Source organism: Taurulus bubalis (genome assembly GCF_910589615.1).
Source record: "Taurulus bubalis genome assembly, chromosome: 3".
In the NCBI taxonomy this organism is placed as follows: Eukaryota; Metazoa; Chordata; class Actinopteri; order Perciformes; family Cottidae; genus Taurulus; species Taurulus bubalis.
Window position 1 is genome coordinate 11,454,631 of NC_136591.1, and position 14,830 is coordinate 11,469,460.

Genomic DNA, 14,830 nt, shown 5'->3' on the forward strand with positions numbered 1-14,830 from the left:
GCTGATGATGCCCAGAGCCCCCACACACCACACCTCTTTTCAATGACTGAGACCCCTCTTTTCCAGCTGGATGAGGGTCAAAACATGTTGTTAAGAACAGCTTAGACCTATCTTATCCTTTCAGAGGTCAGATTTTTATCATCAACAAACAATGACCCCAATCGCCTCCCATGCTGGGAGTTAACAAGCTGGTCGCCTACCGCCTACCAGCCTCAGCCAGACTAATAAAACATACACACACACACACACGCACGCACGCACACACAGACACACACACATGGGTTGAAATGCATGCTTGATACCCTACACAACATCTGAACAACTCATTTTTGTTTGCTCTAATGCAAATGCAGTGCTGCAATAGTGAGATAAAAATTCCCTTGAAGATCATCTTTTGATGCATTTGGAGTCAACACTGAAATCCAACTGAGTCACCCGTTTTGCTGGTTCTTGGACTGCACGTAAAGCACCTGTGGAGGAGATGATCCACTATGTAAGCAGCTATACACCTCAATTTAAACATAGTATAAGCTGGTGTTTAAACTCGCTTCCTCTTCCTCCGCACCCCCACACTCACATTCCTGTTTTTCAGATTTATACGCTGCCGATCACAGAGGTTTCCACCCCCACCCCCCCACTAGTCTTGTATTAATGTCACAGTGAGCCGAGGAGCTTCACTTTGTACCAAGCACTTGTTTCTTCAATTAGATCTCAGTGGGGCGGAGGGGTACAATGTCGTACTTGCCCGAGGCTCTCTCCTACTCTCTGCCTCTCCACACAGCTAGAGTGGGTTAACAGGATTAAGGGGACATTTGCATTGGGACGGGTGGAACGCCGGGTATGTTGGCAGGGACTCCATCATGGTATGCAGTCAGATATCAGTGAGAGAGCTCAACGTGTAGCGTATTTAGGTCAGATTTGAAAATGGCATGCACTAACACGTACACAAATACACCCAGAGGATGTTAAGGACTGGAAGAACAGACAGACAGACAGATAGAGATCCCAGCCACATACACTGTTTAAAAGGGCGTTAGGAGGCGGTGTCGGGGGTTGTGCTTCTTGACATTGTATGTTGATCTAAGAAACTGAGTCTGGATCATAAGGGAGCTGATGTTGGCATAATCTACTTAATCTGATTGAGGGCAGCGGCGTCTTCGCGGGCTCAATAATTGATAGCTCCATCTGTTCTGGAATCAATCTCCCAGAATCCCACACAAAAGGCATTACTTTAAAGCAATACTGGGTAATTACATTTTACCTTGATTTGCCACAAGGAGACTGATGCTGAATAATTGAATTAAAACATTTCATCATGGCCGCAACAAGATGAATGTGCATGTAGTTCTGGGTTAGTGTGCATAGCAGACGCTGGATCCCTTACTTAAATGATTTCACACTTTAGGCTCACCATTTGAGTCTTTTCTGTTACTCTTATGCTGCGTTCACTCCAAACGCGTTGCAAATTTGACGTGCGTGTAGATTACATGAAAAGTCAATGCACAGACGCGATAGGTTTGCGAAAAAGCAAACTTTCCGCAACCTATTAGCGCGTATAGCGCATTTGATGCCGGGCGAATAGAGTGTTTGACGCGGCGCAAATTTGTGGGAGTTGAAATTTCCCAACTCTGGCGAAAAGTGACTCAGCGTCACGCCAATTGAGAAGCTCCGCCCGTCATCACCGCCATCCTGCCGTTGCTGAATCAAACTGCTGCTGGTCCGCCTGAAGTAGCGCTGGTAGCGGCCGTCATTCAGACGCTGTTATGGGACTACGGATAATATTATGAACCCAGACACCATGAAGTTTGATGTTCCCACGTATGTGGAACTTACACAACAAGTATAGAGCAGAACTAGTAGTTATTTCCATGGTGGATAGCGGAAACTGTAATGTTTTTTACATAGATAATCCACGGAGATAAGCCACGCCCCCTTTCAGGCGCGAGTAACATTCACAACGCGTTTGGTGTGAACACAGCTTTATTGTCGAGCGAGTAAACTGACGTGGTAAACGCGGCGCGAATATTCGCAAAATGTTTGGTGTGAACGCAGCATTAGGTAACCTTTTATCCGGTACTTTTATCCATCTACTTAAACTATGGAGCCTATCCATTTAGTTTATTAGCTCGCCAGTGTTTCTTATTACTTTTATAGAAGAACGTATCCATCTATCCAGAATGTTTAACCATTTATCCATTACTTACAGCTGCTATAGCTGACTAAATATAACATTTATTTTTTATAAAGCTGCTCCACAATATTTCCACGTGTCCCCCGGCAACTGCTGAAGTACAGTATACCTCCATGGCTGTGAATCACTGTATTACATGATTAGACATAGCGGCGTTCAATTCCAGTGAGCGGGCATTGAACAGCAGAATGTGAGGCTTACGAAGCACTTCTTGGTTCTTCGAAGGATGAGGATAATGATTACGTTTGAATGGCTCCACCACCGACGTATAATCTAATTATAGCTGAAACAATCCCTTTAATGAGACACAGCTTTTTAACACAACGTGTGAGTTTGTGTGCATTCATACATGTTTGCTGTCTAGATTGTGCTTGTGTATGACATGTAAATAATTGATTGGTCAGCATTGTTTGAACATCTTTAATTCAGTGCACAGGGATGGATAGCACACACAGTTCTCCCCCATGGCTTCATGAAAGAAGTGCCTGCAAACATGTGCTCATTTTTGACAGATCAAAAACACTATTGTTCACACTGAAAACATGCACAGAACACAGCTTTTGATGATGGTTCCGTTTCCTCTGCCAAGCATTGTGTTGCAACACCTCAGCAGGCGCAGCTGTAGCCACATGAGAAGCCTCTCAACATGTATCCATGTGGCTTGGAAGCATCAGTCATGTTGTGTTAATATCATGTTGGAAAGAACAGGTTGATGGATTCATGCAAATTGGGAACGTTGGATTTTAACCTATGAATTCAAAGGAACTAGAAAGCAGATAGGAAAGGGTTTTCTGGTCTTTCCTAATTACGTTGCAGCCAATATGAGATGCATGTAACATACCTGTAATCCAGCCAGGAGAGATTCATGGGAGCTAAATGAAGTGAACGATCACTGAGTCTCGGAGATAAGTCTTCTCTGTCGGGGTTGCGGTAAAACACAGAAATTATGTCATATTAACATTGAGGAAAAGAAGGAAAAGGACCTGCAAAGACAAATGAGATGATGGGGAAAATTAATGGACATAGATGATAAGCCAAGTTCAAGGTGAACAAATGACATCACACGAAACTACAGTTTCACATTACTGTATTCATAATCAGTTGAAGGACCACTAAATTCGATGAAGGCCTTAACATCCAAAACAAAACGTGTCACCTTGGCGGCGATGCCCAGCTATCACTCTAAGGAGAGCATATTGTTCTTGTAATGGCTGATTGAAAGGAGGGACCCTTTATTTTCTTTGAAGTTAATAAATGGAGAAGTTGGGGATTGAACCCATAAGACCTCATTCATGTGAAGCACACGCTCTACCACTGAGCCACATCCCCTCTGAGAGGTCAAATGTGTCAGCTGTTGATGTTCACTCTATTTGAATAAGCTTGGTATCACAATAAAGGTAACGCTCGTAAGATTTCTGCAAAGATCTATATTTGTACTGGGCCAGACTAAAGGAAGATGGAGCACAGCATTATTGAAAGAGTTTATTTTCCCACACAAAAAAAGTAAATATCCCTTTGAAATGATGCAGTTGCAGCTCCAAACCTTCAGCAAACCATATCACAATGACACAATGTATGGTTATGACTGGATGAAGTGAAGTTGATTTGATCTGTTGGTTAATGTAGAGTGATAAGACGTATACCGTTAGAATCTGTGGAGTCTCAGCTTTTATAATCACATTGTCATTGCTGGCACCACTACGCGCTGTTTGCGTGTTTTTGTGGTGGACATATTTAGTTTGTTGGTGTTGGAATTGTGCTTTGTTTAGGAAAAAAAATTTGCTATGAGCCTTTTGTGGGTATCCTCTTTATGTGGAGTTTGTTGCAATGTGTCTGCAAGTGCTACCAGAGACTCTCAGTTTCAATCTTTTGTTGCTTGTTTTCCAGTCACAGCAAGTGCAAGGCAATTTTTATCTAGTCAAGCTCCTCCTCCAAGGATAGGTGGTGGAGATGCTGGGGATTGAACCCATGGCCTCATACATGCACAGCACGTACTCTACTACTGAGCTACATCCCCCACTGCTGCATGACCACTGTCACTGTATGGTAATCACTACAATTCCAAGATGGTCTCAGTGTCTCCACCTGTCTGAGCAGGGAGGGTTGAATACATTTATTAGTGACAAATGTGCAGTGAAATATGTCCGATTCAGGGATTCTATCTTATTGTTGTCTATATTGTTCACCATATCAACTATCTAGTGGCAGGTTAATATGTCTGTGTAACCTGGACAAAAAATACACACAATTACGGATCATTTGGATGGAACGAAACTAATCAAATGCTTTAACTTGAGTGTTGATCCAAATCTCCAGGCTTACCTGGCTCAGAGCAACAAATCAGAGCCGCGTCCTGAATCCCTTCCATCTCCGCCCCTCAATAAAACAGCAGAGTCCATTGTTCAGGGATTAGCCGAAAAGGTTTTGGGCAGTTTCTTCCATTTCCTACGCAGCAGAGGTGAGGGCTGGGGGGTAAATCAGTTGGCAACCAGCCAGCTGCCATACGAACACCAAGCAGTGAATATCACACACGGGGTGGGTGTTGACCTGAAAGGCATTCTGGGGGAAATGCTCACATCCTGGAAAAAAATGGGTATGTTCTGCTCTATGATTTTTACTCGGATGCCTTGCATTGACAGCTTGATTGACACATTTAAACAGAGGGAAGGAGGGGGAAATGTGGATATAGGGGGGGGGGGGGGGGGGGGGGGCATGCATGGGTGAGAGAGATATGGGGACAGAAAAGAAGGGTGCACTTTATAGAGGGTTTAATTAGGGAAATGAAAGCTGTTAACTAAATGAGTGTTTCTGTGTGTGAGTGCATGTGGCCCCTCTGCTCCTCGGGCCAGAAGTCCCCCACCTTTTATGACCCCCCCCCCCCTTTCTCTCCCTCTCCCTCTCTCTCTCTCTCTCTCTCTCTCTCTCTCTCTCTCTCTCTCTCTCTCTCACACACACACACACACACGCACACACACACACACACACACGCACACACACACACGCTAACACAAGCTGTTATTGAACAAGTAGGAGAATAGAATTAAAAGCCATGACTGCATTCATTAATTACTTTTACCAGTTAAGTCACACATTTTATAGATTTCATGCCACTCCACAAAAAAACAATATTTTCATCTTTTTGAGCAATGTCCCCCCACCGCCTTCCCTGATGTTCACGGACAAGGTCAATGTCAAGTGCACGTGTTTGCTTTGTGTGTGTGTGTGTGTGTGTGTGTGTGTGTGTGTGTGTGTGTGTGTGCGTGTGTGTGTGTGTGTGTGTGTGTGACTAAAGCTGATCAAGAAGCAGCTGCTCAGGGATTCTGAAGCATATAATTACATTTGTTGGAGGTGGTGGCTCATCTGTCTCTCTCCATCTCTTTACTCTGTCAAATTTTCCTTTCTGACATCGTCCTCACCCACAACAATCCCCCAATTTTTACCAGTGATCCCCAGCCATTAGTCACACACACACACACACACACACACACACACACACACACACACACACACACACACACACACACACACACACACACACACAGTACAAAACCTTTGGCCTGACCTATTGTCTGGCTGCATACGTGCGCTCATAATTTGCGAAACAAGAAAATGTATACATGTGCACACACGCTTTGCAATCACGCACACACATGCTGTACAATGTCGTGACAATGTATAGGCAGGCATGCCCACCGACATGATGTCCGGGGTCTGAATATTAATGTGTGGGGACAGATAAGCAGCCGTGGCAATCCCTTTAAGGCCATACTCCTCCCTGGTTAATTTATGCCAATCTGTGTATGCCCAATTTATGCAGATTTGGGGTTTCGGTTTGAACCCGTGGGGTTTGAAGGCTTCAATCACTCTGTCTGTGTCTGTGCCTCTCGCTTTGTCTTTGTGTCTCCTCATCATGCCACCTCATTTATCTTCTGGTTCAATACCATGTTTTTCAGTGCATCGTGTTGAACATTTAACTAGCACTGGCTTCACCTGTCCAGCAGGGGGCAGCAGTGAAGCTTGACTTCAGCTCTAAGGGGTCAAATAGATCCTGAATCAGAGGCCAACCCCCTCATTATTTGCTCCAGATGCACTGGAGTCAGTCAAAAGAGAAACAGACCCATGGGTCTGGACCTCCACACTGACATTGATAAATATACTAGCCACCCAAAAGTCATGGGTGAAGGCAGGGTGGGGTTTCCCCCCTGTGGCCTCATCTCCAACTGCCACTACACTGATGAAGACATTCATTGTGATACTGAGTGATGCTTAGTCATTCAAAAGTCACTGGTCGCGTAAAGATGAGACGCTCCCAGTGTGAGCTTAATCGGGCTCGATTAGAGACGGCGCCACTCACTTCTTAGCTCCATTTGGCTTTTCTTTATCGTCACTCCCTTACCTCTGACCTCTGTCCTCCGCCTCCTTCCCCCTCCTCTTCAACAAAATCCTTTAATCCCTGCTCCTCTGTGACCCCTCCCTTTTGTCCCGGAGACGGGGTACATGTCTGCAACCCCGCCCCGTGAAATTGGCCGGTCAGCACCACCAGCCGTCCTGCTCTCCTCCTCAGAGAAAGAGAGATTTAGTGGGAAGCTGAGTGCTTAATGGCTGCTGCATAAATTAATCCAAATGTGTTCGAATTACAACACAAATTTGAACAATTTCTTATCTAAGGAGACTGCGGTTTCCTGTTTTTCAAATAACGGTGTGTCTTCACCACCCTAAATCACATTGCGTTTTTGAAGGACGTAAACGTCAAGACAAATTAATAGCACATGGCAGAACACAGCCTCTCTGTGGAGTATTAGTGTGGTTAAGGCCTGCAGACCATTGACCTCACATCTTCTGTTTAATCATCTTTACTTTAGACGCTCCGCCCCCTGGGATGTCATGTGACTGACAGGTGGATTAAGGAAACCAGACCACAGGAGCAGAGTTAAAAGGAGCAGAGAGAAGCGTCCTTGACAAATGCTCCTTCTTTAAACGGATTTGTTCAGTGGGTGATGCTTGAATAATGCTTTTAATTCATGATGTCTGGTAGAAAGAATGCAACAATAGTCGAAGGATCATCTGTTCAGTCAACGGACACCTTGAAGAAAGCAGAAATTCTGTTGAGAATTAAGAGGATAGATCTAAATCTGATCTGCATTTTTAACACAAACTTTTAATTTTAGCTAAACATTTCAATATGGATCTCTCTCAATTTAGTTTTTCATGTTATAGCCTGGCTATAACTATGTTATAATATTCCTATAACACTAAATGAGTTGTGTCTGAGAAGCTACAGAAGTATTTGGAGAAAAATAAACTTCACAATAGTATACAACCGAACTTTTTTTAAATAAAATAAAAATCTCATTCTAAACCTCAGTCTGAATTGAGCAGAAAGTGTTGTGCAGGTTTTAAGGACGTCTACAATGACAGGTTTCACTTTAACCATGACAGGCTTTCATATCATTGTGCGACAGGTCGGACTGTTCCACAATAGGATAATAGTGTGGTGGACACAGTGGAACCTATAATCACTCCCTGACCCCACAGCCGGTGGTTTCCCACACATGAGACGAACCTGTCATTTTAAAGAACCTTTAAAGAAAACAAAGTGTGGTATTAATCACTTGTAGCGTATCCTTCTAAAGAAAAAGAAAAGAGAAAAAAAAGGTCTGCACCTGTCGGCCGTGACATCATCCTCCTACCTGTTGTGTACCCTCGCGCTGCCTTTTCCGGAGGGCGGGGCGCGAGACGTTCGGCTTCTACTCAGTCAGCGCTCGCGCGCTGTGTGCACACGTCCCTCTCGCCGGTCACTACCCGCCTACACATCGCCGCCGCGCACCGTGCCAGCGCTCGAGCCCCAGAATTTTGTTTCACTTCACGGAGCTTAACGTGATTTGCTTTCTTTATTTTCCTCAGACGCTTTTAAGCTGACGACGAGCGGAGGTTTTCATTTATTATTATTTTTGTTTTGTACCAGCGGGACAAGCTCGGCGACACCGGGGCACAGAGCGGGGATAAGAGCGAGGCTCCAGCTTATTATAGCCCGGGACACTGAGAATTATTCCTGCACGAGAGGACGGCACTTTGGATTACTTTGACGCAGTTGTGACTGGAATACACCGCAAATATAACTACAACAACGTGTCCTCCGGTTCTTAGCCTGTCGCTTTTATTAAGTAGATAAAGCAACCATGAGCGGATGCATGCATTAATGTGCGCTTTGTGCAGACCTTGAGCTTCGGGGAAAGCGGTAACCTGTAGCGGAATAGCAGAATAAAACGTTTTAGGAAGCGTTTAGTTTATTTTGTTTGAAATAACCCTAAACTTATCTGACATTGTCTTGGACCGAGCTCTGCGCCTTTTTGAATTCGGAGAAACCTGCGAAGCTCGGACAGGATGAGGATGCATCGCAGCTGAAACCACGAGTCCGGGACTTTGGTGTTGAAATCAGATCGCACGGACCTCCACCTCCGTCCTGGACCAGGACAGGATCCGAACCACGATGAGTCCTGGCGGGGCGATGCTGATCCTGCTCCCGGTGCTCTTCCTGCTCTCCGGAGCCACCTGGGCAGCGACTCTGGGCGGGCTGGGAGGTGAGTGCACAACAGAAACTCACGAGGGCAATACCACTGATGATCAAAGCTGAAGTAATATTTAAGAAGACTATGCTTTTATATTTTGGAGGTTGTCTTCACTTTGACGACTTTACCAAATGTGGTTAATGTTTATTTGCAAATGAAAAGCTGGCTTCATCATCACATGATGATGATGATGATGATGATGATGATGATGATGATGATGAAATCAGCTATCAAAAACAATAACATGCCCGAGGTTGGTGCATCATCTGCAACTTATGCACAGTTTGCAGGATATCCTCGTGGCATTCAAGCATATGCGCTCTAAAACCGGATGTTTTTAAAGCTTTAATAATACAACTCTTTGCTATGCAGTGTTTGGCGCAAAACTTAATTTATTCCACGCAAAGTTAAACCTGCATGTGTCCAGTGCTACGCAGTCAACCTGTACCCGCACTGCCGTTACGCACCCGGGGGCGCGGTGCCAAAGGGCTGCCTTGCGCCTTTTATTGTGGCTTGATATATGGTGATGCTGCAGGTGCCAGACATGTCCCGCTTCACGAGCAACAACAAGTGCACACAGACTGGGCAGAAGCGCCCGGGCGGTTGGATTCATCCAGACACGTATAGCTGCTCTCAATCATGAGGGACAGTTCAGACAAATGCGCTTAGCCGCTGGAGGGATTGATGGATGTGGGGGATTTTGTCTTTTCATTTGCCCTCATCCAGACGAGGCAAGAGGTCAGGATCGATGGCTCTGTAAGCTTGGCATTGATTCAGCGTCTAGCTCAGGGACAGTTCTGGCGGACTGGATGCATCGTTGAGACTGTGGGTGTCTAAAAAGGACCCCAAAAAGTGTTTGTGTGCATCACATAGACACCATACTGACAGGGGGAACCAGAACCAGATTTGGATGGCTATAAGTCACAGTGAATAGAAAACAAGCCCAGCTCTCTAACAAGCTGCCCCTTTGTGTCTGGGGTCAGCAGCACAGACTCTCCAGCCTTCCTGTTTTCTGGAAACTGGCTTGACAGTTAAAATGAAAAACATAAGACTAGGGGAGACATCCATCTCAACAAAATGATGACCCTATGACCCTTCGGAGGTCGCATTGCAGCCTTTTCTTTTTCTTTCATTCCTCTTTCTTTATTCTGTGCCTAATTATTTGCTCCGGGTCCTTACTCTCTCTCCCCCACTCTCTACCATGTGATAGTGTTTACACCCAGATGCAGTGAGGAGGAAAAGATTTAGAGGTTGCGTCACTGAGCGTCCATTGACCATTAGTCTGCCCTCCAGTCACCTGACTGTATCAGAGGGCTTTGCTTCCACAGCTGCACTCTGCAGCGTAGCTCATTGTGCTTTCACCCCTTTGTGTTTTCAAACCTGTGATTGATCTACAGCAAAATCCTTACTTCAGACAGCTACTGTTGGCTGTGGATTCCGGCTCATTTGCTGAATGAATGCAGTGTCTGTAAGTTAGCTGCCTGTCTCTGTGTGTCATTACGCAACTGTGGCCTGTGGCACGCCGGCCGGCCCCACAACAAATACAGTCGGAACGAGTGCCAGCAAACGGCAATGAGAGGGAGACAGAGAGGGAGACACTCCATGCTTTCACAAAACAATTGTACGTAAAGAAACGCATCAAACATTTGTATTTCGTGTTGCGTCATTGTTTGGCTGCAGTTATGTCAAATAGCTCAAAGGGTGCCTGCTGGGTGCAACACGTGCATGAATCTTATCTCGATTGAAGCCCCAACGACATTTCATTCCGGCAGAGTTAAAAGTAGGTGCCTGCGTGTCTGTCTGTGTTTGCATGTGTGCGGTGATTACTCTTATGAGAAGAGTCTTATGTAAGACAGTTGTTATGAGCAACTGGTCAGGTGATGCGTGTGTTTGTCTGTGTGTGTAAAGCGACAACCTGCACAGTGTTGTGAGTGGTGAAGCTATACACTGCCTCCAGATGTAGTCCTACTAAAAACACGTCGACAACTAAATACAGGATTTATGTTCCTTCACATGGCAACTTCCTCACGGCCAAACTAGGATATAAAGTTAATAAAGTCTTGTTTCAAGATGAATTTATTCTTTTCATTCATTTTGGTTCATATTATCCATCTGTGTGGCATCACAAGGATGTTCATTCCCCACTGCCTCGATGCCGTTGTGATACATATGTATGTGTGGTATGTAAGATGCAATATTGAATGGCTGGGTGGCTAATTAGGCTGAAATGGAATCATTCCAACTCTCTGGTTAAGTGTTTTTGGGGAAAGTCGTAAAACTGCTAGGCTGAAATTACCCACTGCATAATGAAGTTACCATCAGAGTGTGGGCTTTTGGTTTAAAGCAATCCCAAACAAGCCTATTACTTCACATTTGTGTTTTTGCAATTACTTAAGCATTTAGCTCGGCGATCGCGTAACACATTCATATGTATCGAGACTTTCTAGTTATGTTAATCTTGAGTGCTGAAATCATTTCTATCATGGCCATAGAAATGGAAATCATTAATAAATGTCGCTGTATTTAAATACTAAACTCCACTTGACTTATAGCACATTTATGTGTGTGTGTGTGTGTGTGTGTGTGTGTGTGTGTGTGTGTGTGTGTGTGTGTGTGTGTGTGTGTGTGTGTGTGTGTGTGTTGTGACGGGATCAACTCCAGTCAGTCTCACTGGTCTAGCAGCCGATTTTAATGCTCCTCACATGAAACTCATTAGGGTGTTGGCTCCCAGCGGTGGGATCAGGGTCCATATACAGTGACGGAGAGAGGGGCTGTGTCTAATTTGATTAGCTTGGTTACTCGGTAACTATGCAGGTATATAAGCATGGTGTCCCTGATGAGGCCACCCAGTGTCCCGCTACTGTACCACCTGCTGTTTGCCTGCCTGCTAACCAAAACTATACTTTGTCTTTGTTTGTAGTAAACAGGAGCTTAAATAGAAATCTCACTCCAGTAACTTTCAGTGATGGAAGACTTTTTGTATTTTTCTGTTTCTGTGCCAACATTTGCACTTGGCTAGCGGTGAACTATGTGTGGGTGGATGGGAGTCCCAGCTCACAAAGACTAATCAAAGCAGGCTGAAGAATACAGTTATCGCCCTGATTTCACTGCACACTGTTGTGTGGCGGGTGGAGCCAGTGTGGCTCAGTGTATCTTAACGGTATTTTACTTGCCAGGTAATACCGTTGCTGCACACTTTATACTATTATCCAAATGAGGGAGCGTCCAACTCTGATGAGGAAGGATCAAGGTGAAGCGCAGCCGCTGCCAACAGTTTTTTGGCTGTCAAGCTTATAAGAAGTCTGCGGTTCAGTTGAAATTTTTCGCTTGCTCGTCTGCTGGTTCTACCTTTTGTCTTCGCAATTTGTTTATTTCATAAAAATACATTTCTCATGTTACTGGAAGCGGTCGCCCCACTTCCTCCACCTTAACTTGATTTTGTGCCTTGTTTCAATCAGAGGGAAACTTATGAACTGGACTAGTTTAACATCATATGCCTGACACACAACGAGGCCTCTGTGCATTAGATATGATATGAGATCCTGATATGGCTCTTGATATCTTGGTTTGGAAGCATGGTCTGGCAGAATCCTCGTCCCCACATCAGAGTAACGCTGTGGGGATTGGACAGGAAGAGTGAAACCACTAAACTGTCTTCAGCCTGTGAGAATACATGTGGACTACAGTAGATTGTGTGTTCGGGTTGAGGCTGCATTGTTGTCTCCGACCAGGGAATACCAAGTGGTGATCCAAAGACAAGAGAATTTCCCTCTGTCTCAGCCCTGCACGAGTGTTCATTGGCAACAAAAAGCATTTCTCTCAATATCGCTCTTTGGCTGGTAAAATACCTCAAGTGGTTTAAAAACTCCCACCATAGGTTGTCTGACCCAAAACGTAGCATGTCTCTGTCTTTAGCTACGTCTCAACAGCTTATCTTTTGTGTTGTTTTCTTCTTCTTGTCTTCTTCCTCTATTTTATTTCATCGTCTAATCTTTTTTCGTTGATCTTATAAAATTCTTTTTTTCTTTTTTTTCACTGACCTTTGGCTCGGAGAAAAAAAAGACTAATGCTGAAGTCAAACCTAAACCTCAACCTAAGCTAAAGCCTTGAACAAATCAAGGTAGCAGCATGTTTTTTTTTGTCCAACACGGTTAGTAACATAAACTTTGTGAAGAAAGTGTTTTAAAGTCTGCAAAATATGAGAACTATTTCGTCAGAAATGAGTTAAACATGAAGCGGAGGAATTTAGGAAGTGAATGAAAGACGTATGAGAGGAGTAAATTCTGATCCGTCACCGGCCTCCTACAGAAAATATTCTCTCTCTCACCCCTTACGTTCGTCAGCAAAGTTCATTAGCTTCTCATGCGCCTTTACTGATAATGCGCTCTCTATGAAGCCCCAACATTGTTTCTGATTGTGAGAGCGGCATTAGTGGCGGCACACGTACATAGCTGTTCATGCACTCTCCCACGTTGTTTGTGAATGGTCAGCCCACACAGGCACTCCTGTGACTGGAGCCTGTCAGAGTAAAGGTCAAGCGGAGTCAGATGCCAAAGGCCACACACACTCACACACACACAAAAAGTCGAAGCAGGCAGATGCCCTTGGTTGCATTCCCAGGAGGATTTCATAATAGGGATTCTTGGTGGCTTTTTCGCTCAGACTTAAGTCGCCACGTATGACCACTGTGAACAGTCTGAACACAAGGCGCTCAGAGGTCAACAACATGGTAGGATGTTGGAGGTGGGTTGGTGGAATTCTCCATCATTCATTCATTCCTCCTTCCTGCCTTGTTCTCACTCCCTCGCTCATGAAAGTCTTGGGAACTGCGCGGTCATGACGTGAAGCACAGCTCTCTGAGAGGGTTTCAGGAGTTGAGGTCTTGAAAGTGCGTGTTAGTGTGTCTGGCATTCAGTGTGCATCACCTACGCAGGGCTTTAGAAGAAAGGATTGCGGGGCGCGGCTCAAGCATATATCATCAACTCATTGGGATTCTCGCCTGCTTACAGCCCTCATCTCCTTCCTCTCTAGCCCTCTGATGCGTGAAAATCCCATCTGATAGAAAGCAAGTTGAAACCAATTATGATGCACCGAGAACGCTTCTCAGCATTTAGAAATAGAGGGTACACTTAAGCTAAAGAGTTTCATTGTTCTATTTCATTTTAAGTTAAAGTGAAGCCTTTTTTCCAGTATTTTAAATAAACCGGGACAGTCCCAGAGGCATTTTTAATTAAAAAAAAAGTCCCTTCATGTGATGAGATCTTAGAAAATGTTTAATATTGCTGACTGTTGCCTGGGACCATCGTCAGTCGTATAAATCACTATTGATTTTATTGTTCACCAACTCAAGGTGAAGTAAAGGAGAACGGGAAGGTTCAGACAGGTCATGGAACGCGGTTGAATTTTGATGTTGTGGTGTAGTGGCCCAAGAATAGAGCGCAGATTGGGAAATTAAACTCAAAATGATTGATATGATAAAAACACAGAAAGAAAGGGCCAATTGATCCATCTCATTTCTGGGACAAAACCAACCAGACAGACAGCAAGTGTCACATGGGTTTAAGGCAAGGTCAGAGGTCACACAGGGTCACCTTGTCACCGACAGCATCTATTTAACCTGTTAGCTTTTTCAAGGCCCCACACACACACACACACACACACACACACACACACACACACACACACACACACACACACACACACACACACTGCAGTCACAATGAGAAGATCCTCAGAGAGTTGCTCGCTGTTTGCTCAGACTGATTGGAAGTCTGGAAGTCATCAATCGATTGGCCTGTCAATCCATCTGTGTGTCTGTCTGCTGCCTTTATGTGTGTCGGGATGCATGTGTGCGTGTGTGTGTTTGTCTTCAGGGCCATTAATGGAAAGACTGGAACGTTCCCTCCATCTACCTCTCTTTAAGTCTGTTTCACCTTTTGTATTACATTCAGAATACAGAAGTATGGGATTAATTAAATTGTCGGGTGATTTGTTTACGTTAAAGGCTCTTTCTGCAAGCGTGTGTGTGTCTCTTTGTGCAGGATCTTGCAGCATTAGAGGGAGTGGAAGG

General features: G+C 44.7%; 1 protein-coding gene across 1 annotated transcript in view; it reads left to right on the forward strand.

Annotated features, from left to right (window-relative positions):
* The first annotated feature begins 8,664 nt into the window (after positions 1 to 8,664).
* sema4f (sema domain, immunoglobulin domain (Ig), transmembrane domain (TM) and short cytoplasmic domain, (semaphorin) 4F) overlaps positions 8,665 to 14,830 on the forward strand; it is a 46,370-nt gene continuing 40,204 nt past the window's right edge. The window contains exon 1 of the mRNA XM_079214632.1: positions 8,665 to 8,772. Coding sequence (XP_079070758.1) covers positions 8,682 to 8,772 — 91 coding nt within the window. The 5' untranslated portion in view covers positions 8,665 to 8,681. The remainder of the gene's footprint in view (positions 8,773 to 14,830) is intronic.